This window comes from Cryptotermes secundus, unplaced genomic scaffold, assembly GCF_002891405.2.
Source record: "Cryptotermes secundus unplaced genomic scaffold, Csec_1.0 scaffold40, whole genome shotgun sequence".
In the NCBI taxonomy this organism is placed as follows: Eukaryota; Metazoa; Arthropoda; class Insecta; order Blattodea; family Kalotermitidae; genus Cryptotermes; species Cryptotermes secundus.
The window spans coordinates 419,129-428,422 of record NW_019730583.1 but is presented as its reverse complement, the minus strand read 5'-3'; the positions used below and the strand labels follow the sequence as shown (position 1 = coordinate 428,422).

The 9,294-nt window shown below is 41.8% G+C and overlaps 1 protein-coding gene across 1 annotated transcript in view; it reads right to left on the bottom strand.

The window, feature by feature from the left end:
- Positions 1 to 1,076: 1,076 nt before the first annotated feature.
- LOC111866319 overlaps positions 1,077 to 9,294 on the bottom strand; it is a 13,427-nt gene continuing 5,209 nt past the window's right edge. The window contains exons 5-8 of the mRNA XM_023855147.2: positions 6,191 to 6,286; positions 3,992 to 4,098; positions 2,555 to 2,642; positions 1,077 to 2,119 (exon numbers count right to left, since the gene is read on the bottom strand). Of these exons, the coding sequence (XP_023710915.1) occupies positions 1,973 to 2,119; positions 2,555 to 2,642; positions 3,992 to 4,098; positions 6,191 to 6,286 (438 nt within the window). The 3' untranslated portion in view covers positions 1,077 to 1,972. The remainder of the gene's footprint in view (positions 2,120 to 2,554; positions 2,643 to 3,991; positions 4,099 to 6,190; positions 6,287 to 9,294) is intronic.

Here is a 9,294-nt window from a genome sequence, read left to right as displayed (position 1 = left end):
CTAACCGTGCAGTCCAAGAACCTCTGTTTTATTCCTTTACGGTGGTGTGATGATTATGAAAGCCCCTGAACTGGTTTGATGCTGGAGGAACTGGATACAATCGCAATAATCTCTCTCAGCTTAGCTCAAATCACACCGTCTCCTCAATTCAGAATATGCCTTGTCATTTTTTGACTTCTGTCTCTCTAATAAGACTGCCCCACCCCCGATCTGATTAACAACTTGGCCTCAATGATGAGTATGATGGACCAGACCCCAGAATTCTTCTTCAGATGCAAATAGCCTTTCACCTAGTCATGAAATTCTCCGCCCTTTATGGAAATTGAAGGCTCATTAACTTGTTCACAATAGCCCATTACTGGATTCTAATCTGAAGCAGACGAATGTTTTCTTGCCTGACAGAATGCCCTTCCTATCTACGCCTGCTTCTACCAAGTGCCTCTTACCTTCATGGTTTCTGACTACATCGTTTTGTATGCATTCTTCATCTCTCCTCGAGTTCTACAAGTCCCGCCCATCACATCTTCCTTCATTTGTTTAGCCGAATAATAATTTCTGACGAGCTAAAATTATGAATCTCCTCAACATGGGATATTCTCAATCCTTCTCTTATTTTCCTTCTCAGTGTGTCCTCAGAAACCTTATATCTGACTGAATGTATTGGTATACATTTGTCACAAAACACAATTGCTAACAATACTTAAATCTTGCTGGTTTTCTTATTTCGGTTCCAGCACAGTTTTGTTAGGTTTGCAGTACATAAATTGCAAGGACAGTGGCTAATTCCGTGAAAGGTTAAATGACCCGTGTTTTGACAGAACCGAAATATGTACTAGTAGAATTAAAAACATCAACCAGATACGATTAGAAGTATTATTACAGTTGTATTGTGTATTCAAATTATAGACCCATGGAGGATGCAACTTTCGAAAATCCCGAGTCTATGTTCTTCCTCTTAGGTTAGGGAGACTTTCGTGTTTCTAGATAAGGTACAGAAACAGACCTGCAAAACATTTTGAACTGAATGGTAGCAAGCATTTCCGGATTTCAACCTGCTCTTTATATCCTCGTAAATCCTATTATGTTCTGCCAGTGTCATTCGCAAATATTTAGTTCCTCCCAATCCCGCTAGACGGAGCCACACTTCAGCTGATGTGTTGCCTAAGCCCGTGCGCTATATTGCTATCATGGGAGCAGAATGTACTTACAAATATTGTTTATATGTTTGTGCAATTATGTGATGCGATTGGCTTTTCCCTTTTCCCCTGTCATTGCACTTGCTGCTGGTGATATTTGAACACGTGCAGATTTTCAAAATCTCCGTCAATCAACATCTGTGTTCAATTTCACTTTGACACCAGTGCCTCGCCTCTAGCGACCTCATGACCTGCATGTAACCGCACAGCCTTTCAGCAAGATTGATTTATCTATCCTGTCGTCGGACTTCATTATGCGACTCGCTACGCTACGAGAAAAACTGCTATAAACGCCAACGTTAAATCTCTGTCTACTTCATAGATATGGGAGTGAGTTCTGCTCACCTCCCACATGCATTCTTCTTCTAGGAATGCTCCGTTACAAGAACAGTTCTGATTTTCCTCAACAATGTCACGGTACAGGGAGTTTCACGAATATTAAAAGCGAAATGGACTAAATGTCACAAGGCAGTTTTAAAATGAACCAGTGTTCTGGCAATAACTGCACCGTGACTGAAATTTGTCACGAAGTTTGGCATTAATGGAACAGAGGGTAGCACAATCGAAGATCTAATTAAAACCCTCAAGAGGCGTCATCATATTATAATGAGATATTTCTAGAATGTCATACTGTTTTATACAAATTTTATAACTATCGCAAGAGATGGCAGCACCTACAGAACTTCGTGTGTCTAAAAGTTTCAAGGCGCATCTTTACTATTCTAGTGGATTTTCATGAAGTTGATAGTCAGAAATACAAGAGTCTTTCGAGCTCATCACTTGACAGGAAGGCGATGCAGTAGGACGTCGATGTTGCCCTTTACCTTGACTTCGCGTGGGGCCCCGTGCCCCGGGCGCCCCCACAATTGCTGCCAGGTTTCGAAATGGCGTCTGCAGCTCTCCAGTTCCTCTTGGCGAGCTTGCTGTTTTACAAAGAAAAATATGTCATGTTATTTTTAGTTTCTTCGAGCAAATTATAAATCCCGACCATCTCACTCTTCGCTGCTCAATCGTTGAAAAGGTTAATCAAGGTCTTTTGTTTTGTAGTTATTACCATTTCCCTTTTAGTTAAATTTCTTTTACATATAAACACGTTTTAGTTCCAAATCCTTCCATCAAAGTCAGGTATTTTTCACTCAAGCAGAAGGTGTGAAATTTATTATCTTTCCTTTTTAAGGAAAACTAGGTGTAGATTTTAACAGATTCCGAACATAGTGATGGTATATATTATTTAAATATTATCTGGGTCGGTTCGTACAGATTCTGTATTTAATATTCTGGATATATTGTGTAGAATGAAATAGCAGTTATGCTATGTGACCTCCATTGACGGGTCGAGGACTGTTGCTCATGTATACCTGGACTCTCTGCTGCTTACTAGACACTTGTTGAGATAATCCCTGCACGTATTCGTGGTTGCCTGCAGGGCGCTGACAATCTGCAGCCCTGAAACAAGCATATTGGACCAGTATCACCTTCTTGCTCGGCAAGAACTCACTATGTTCACTGTCTTCTTTTATCGTGTCTCACGCAACAAACTTTAAAAGCTGTTTGAAGCGACGACACAAAATTCTCTCTGTTTCTGTGTGACTGTAGTCACCTTACATAACAGTAGGGTTAGGGTGAAGTGAATGTTGGGCTTCGTCACCTGTTTCAGATTATGACAACTCCATATCGTGGGCACATATTTTATCATATGGATAAATATGAGGTTAGTTAGTTAGTTATTTAGAGAGGGTGGGTTTCCCCATGCACCGCGACCAGTTTGATCTATTGTGCTTCCCTCTATGATATTCTACCAGTCTCTTTACCCTACCGATAAATTGTGCGTACCATCAGTCCCGCCGAGCAAGCGAGTTCGGCCACTTGCTTAGCGGTGTCTATAATGCTTCCCCCATCTATCAGAGGCCTTAGAGACAATTGTTGGGCGGGAAACGTCCTGGAATTTGGCTCAGTGATCCCCTTTGGGGATATGAGGTTCTTTTACGTGCCGTAAAGTTACGACACGGGACACACAGCTTAAAGTCCCTCCCGGAGGACTTGTTCCCTGAATTTTTCCGCCCTTAAAAATTCGACGACCTCCGCCGAGTATTTGAACCCGCGTACCACGAGTCATGAGGTGGGAACGTTACCTCTAGACTACGGAGGCCGCTTAAATATGAGGTTTCTTTTAATGTGTCACTAAGATTCACGGTCATCGTGGAAACTCTAATGGTAGGTGTTCACATATTCTTAGCAACACTTTCAATAGAATGGATTAAAGAAAGTTGAATTATAGGACGATTGCTGAAATCAATCTATTGGAAGTGACTGAAAGAGGTTGTTGTGACGCAGTTGAAGTATTGTCCCGGCATTTGCCTCGAGGGACTGAAGAAAACCACTACAATTCCTAGGATGGCCGGTATTGAAACCAATATTTGAACACAGAACAGAGGAGTGCCGGCAACTGGACCACGACATCCCATGATGCTGCTGCTGCTGGCTGATGATGAAACAATAATGGCTCTGGGCTTGTGTTTGGGGTGTGCTCGGTTCGAAACTGGGCCGGATATCATTTAAGCAGTTTTCCATGGTTTTCTTTAGTCTCTCCACGTAAATGGCCGATTAGACCCAAACCCCTTCCTTCCAAATCCTTTCCATTTGGTTGTTCACCAATCACCCTTCCACCCAACACTGAGATATTGTGAGATACTGACATCGTCTTGAAATGAACCACCAGAGGAAATTCGCGGTCAACACTAATGAATCAGTCACGACACACCAGTAGTCCCTGCTTCGAGCCCAGTCATACCTACCCCTTGATGTGATCAGTCCTGGTCACGTCTGTGGTGGAAAGGGGATATCTCCCGTTCCCTGCTTTTCTGCGAGCTAGCAGCGGTACAAGCTCCACACCCCCGAGAACCTGGGCAAAGGAAACCAACCACGTTAGAATTGATTGCGCCTTACCTGGGACAAAGCGAGAGGTTGGGTTGTAACGAACTCTTTCTTGTGTCTACACTGGAGGTGGCCTGTTTGTGTTAGGTTAACATTCTTCATTTGGAGGTAGCTACTAGTTTGGTTTCTCTTTTGCTGTGTTCTCGGAATGAAGTGGGGTCTGCAACCAACTTAGACTTCTCCAAGCGAAGTGAAATGAAAAGAAATATCATAAAATATATTGTTCAGTCTCCGTCCTTCTTTATTTCTTACATTCATTTATTCTTTTTTTTTTCTTCTTTCGTTCCTTCGTTCTTCCGTCAGTCCATGCATTTATTCGTCCGTTGATCGAGACTCGGAACATTTCTGTGTAGGTTCAACTTACGCTGTGGTGTAATTAGGCTGTCCAGTGTTCATACGTAAATATAGATATTTAATTCGTCATTTGGCCGCGCCATAGCTCAAGCGGTTAGTCGCTGGCTTTCCACAGCGGCGATCCGGGTTCGATCCCGGGTCTGGTCAAGTGGGATTTGTAGCTGACAGAGTGGCGCTGGGGCGGGGTTTCTCCGTGTATTTCGGTTTCCCCTGCCAATCTTCATTCCACCAAATTCTTCATCATCATAATCACCCGGGGCAGGCCAATCAGTGGCCGCCGTGCCGAGTGGACCCAGTTGAACTCCACCCGCCACTAAGCGAATTAAAAAAAAAATTAATTCGTCAATTCAAATTTTAAATATATTAAAATGTTATATTGATTAAAGTACAATAATACAATTTTTAATTTATAAATTTTGCCTTTAGCTCTTACGTTACTGTAGTTCAGCATCAGTTTTATATGTGTCTGCCTGATTTTGTGTCGCCGTGTTTTCTCATATCCAATATTCTCGTATTAACTGTCCTTACATGCAATGTCCATATCAATGCGTTATTCCCAGATCACTGATTACGGTTTTCCGTGCTCGGGAAGAATAGCTGGAATGTATTTATGTCGGGACAGACTAAAAGCACAATTCGAAACAGAATATATGTTACCGTGCGCTCCTGAACCTATGTAGTTCTTTTTTCTTTAAGTTTCGTGGGGTGGGTTGAGACTGAGTCCAATTGATATGTCGGCCGCTATTTAGCCTATTGTGCGAGCCCCTGATGCTAGAAGAGTATGGATCATTTGGTGGAATGACAACTGGCAGGGAAAACCGAAGTTCTCGGAGGAAATCTGCCCCAGTGCCACTTTGTCCACCACAAATCCCACATAAATTGATTTCCCGCGATTGGAAGGGGGCGAATAAGTGCCTGAGCTATGGCACGACATAAGTAACGCATTTAATATTCGTTTTGGCCAAAAAGAAGAATAAGAGATCCGGACTATATGCAAGCCACAATGAATGGCAACTGGTCTGAGTTAAATAAGTAATTGCCGCCGCGTGTTTTAGGAACATTGCCTAAGGCTCCAAGAGACTTCAGATTTCTTCCCTTAGCAAAACCTTATGTCAGCTGCACACTTTATTTTTGAATGTAGTATCGTAACAAAATGTGATTTTATTTAATTGTTTTCTAACATCTTAAAACTCTTCCCCTTCCCGTATTTATCAAGCATATCGGAACCCTAAGCCAGAACTCTATAGTGAACAGTTGATTAGCCGCGGCTGCAGCAAAAACTCCATATTTCAGAATTGCTCTGTAATATAATTTCATAAAAAAGTAAAGCTGCACCTGTAACAGACCGTGGAGCCCATAGGGTTGTGGGACGTCGAGGCTCCAACATTTTCTAGTTAATCAGCTCACAGACGGCGGTGTGGTTGTCAGCCTTATACACCGGTTGCCCTTAACCCCCCCCCCCCGAAGATTCCTGGTACTCATTTCTGTTAGAGCCTGAGTCGACTCCAGGGCCACAGTGAGGTTGGAAGGATTACGTAAATTGAAAAATTCAATTACCTCATTGGAAATCAAACCCGCGACCTTGCGGCTTGTAGCATAGAGCCTCAACCAACCATGCTGCCTCGTTCCCCCGTAATATAATTTCATTGTATATTTAAGTAGGCCACGTTGCTGCAGCAAAGAGATGGAGGAAGGCAAGGTCTTACCTTTCTAGGATTATCGTCCGTAGCTAGTCTCTGCTGGCACCTGTGTTTTGCCTCTTGCCTCTGGAGATATTTTACTGTGTTCTCATCACTCCAGCCCTGAAAGCAGTCTGCTCAGTGAACTGCCTCTTGTATTGTTCTACAGTACATACTAACACTACTGTGCAGACTAACTGCTAGGAGACCAGCAAATTATCATGGCTCTGTCCAGTCCCTGTAGGCATGTTTTGATTAAATTCAACACAAATGTTACGAAACAATAAATAATAAGTGCAACCTCTGCTCCGTGAAAATATAACAGGATTGAAGAGTACTATCTTCTGAGATATAATGCCGTTTATTCCGTTGAAAATCAACCGACGTGTCTTGCTCGGCTTATTCTTCGACCCTGAAGATGGATATGGTATGTTGCTCTGTGGTTGACTTTCAACTCACTACATGCCGTTATACCTCAGAAGATTATACTCTTCATAATCACCGCTGTGAGAACCTACAATTTTATATAACAGATTTCTTTGACATAAGACACAATATTGATGGACACAAAGAAAAGTAAATTTTATTTTAAAACATTCATGCCTCTACACTAAGATATTCCATCAAGGAAGAAGAATGGTCTCGTGAACTGTGGGATTTTATGATGCACGGCTTGCCTTCTGGATCGGAGGTACCGCGCCAGTAACCAGAATACTGTATTTATTAGCTTCCTGCACATCATGGGCTCCGAATTTTAAAAGAAATATGCCAGTAGTGTAAGAGATTTGAAGATTTATAGCAGTGGAAATTTCGATCGCGATTTTCTAGGTTAAATATGAGACAAGTTTCAGATTGAAGAATGCCGTCTTCTGGGATGAGGTGCTGTGTAGATATTATGTAAACCGATGTTTCGGAGGAACATCGGTTTACACAATGTCTACACTGCGTCACATCACAGAAGACGACATTCTTCATAGTCACCGTCGTGGAAACCTCAAATCTTACATAGTTTTCAGATTAACAAGTACCATCTCTTATTATACAATAATGCTAGGACCTAGGTATAGGTGGGAGGATGATATTAAAATGGATCTTAGAGATATAAGATTGGGTGGTATGCACTGCTTTCATCTGGCTCAGAATAGGGATCGATGGAGGGCACTTGTGAACACGGTGACGAAATTCTGGCTCCATAAAATTTGGAAATTCTTGAGTGGCTTCGTAACTGGCGGCTTCTCAAGAAGGGCTTAGCTCCATGGAGTTAGTGAGTTAGTTGGTAGGGCCTACTAAATAGCAATACGGAAATTCATTAGGCCTACGCATATGGGATCTTCATATTTATAACACAATGTCCTTGTGGGGCCTATACGTAGCCCACACTTTCTTTCTTGTGCTTTGTACTTTCTCAGAACAAAATATTTCATATTAGTGAGGAAATATTGTACTTGCGAAAGAAATGTAGAAAGCAAATAATTGAAGATAGAGGAGACATATCCGTGGAAATGTTATGGAAAACGGCACAGTAAACAATAAAATCAAGGGATATCCACGTTAATAATATAGAGAATTATTCAAAGACAAATAGTACATTCTTTATTACAAGATAATAGCTACCCACTTAGCCAAGAGATTCCTTGCCTTTTGCTTAACCAGAAAAGGTTCATTGCCGTGTTCACAAGACTGCGCCTCCTCCTGGTAACTCGTGCGTGGTTATGGATTGCGGTCTGCCATCCTCGGGGTAACATGTACCGGGGATAATATTTAGACTTATGAATTAAATGTAAAATTTATCAGATCACATAATAAGGAAGATGAAAACCTATACAGACACTATTCAACATCAACGTCTTCATGGATTAGACCATGCGTGGTGTGTTTCTTCCTCTTGAAGAGTATGTTGGGCCCTCCATCTTAACTGTAGGCGTCCTATAATTTCGCCTTCTTTATGGGCTGTATGTCAGAAATTTCTTTTGAACCCGCCTGTCTTCCATTCGTTGCACGTGATATTTCCACTGTTACCTGGGTTTCATAATTTTATAATTTAGATTAAAGATGTTAAGCTCTTCCATAATGTTAATATTTATTATTTGACCCTTCCTTGAGTAGTCTGCTACACTTCTCAAGAATTTCACTTCCGCACTTTCAATTTTTGCTTCCTGTTTTTAATTTTATTTTTTTGTTAAGACCAATACCCGTTACTGTATTAGTTAAATCAAGAGGCTGGGCTGGCCATGTAGCTCCGATGATATAAATAAGAAGCCCAAAATATTGGTATGGACAAGGATAAGTTATCATTCAAACGATTTCAGGAAAGTAGATAATCAGGATGCGAAACGTAGTTAATTTTCGGGCCCTCACTCTGAAACAGTTGTTGCTATCAGGGAGACGTTCCGGCAAGACGGGATGTAGGATCCTAGCAACGGTATGCTCCCCACCTGTTGGCAACCAGTGAACTTGTCTACAGGCTTGTGTGCTACGTGGAGGAACAAGCAGTTCTGTGGTTTTTGCACTTCTCATGGCGTTCCATCTTTGCGCCGCAAACAATAGAACCACCTATCATGCTTCTTTGGTGCAGGTATGGAGGTAGCAGGACGCACATGCTTTTGGCCCGAACACAAGTTCTTACTCCATAGCAGTCTTGGTCAAATTCGGGTATGGCATTTAATCCTTTAATTGACACTGATCCTGTATAAATAATCGAACCAGAAATTATTTGTGAAGTGATGTCTGTGTTTATCAACGCCCTGCATATTTTAGTGTAATTTTTAAGGCCGGCACTCCCATATATAAACATGCTTTTGTGTGTATACACACACACAGAAGTGATTAGCTTCTACTGCATCCCAGAACATTTTATGGGACCAAACCCCACTCCAAGGGTTTCTAGACCCGAGAAACAAACAAATAAACAAAAAGCTAGTGATAATAAATTTTCAACCAAATCAAGCATACAAGACACCGGTTTGCGGCCTGTTTACAGACTGACAGTATTCAGTGATTATGTCCTTTCAATTGCAGGATATGCGTCCCTTTATCATCTGTGCCAGGGACGGTTGCCGCGTTTGGCAAACCCTAGTTCTGGGCGCCTGCGCACATATGCAATTATTGTATTTTGTTCCATCAGTAAAATG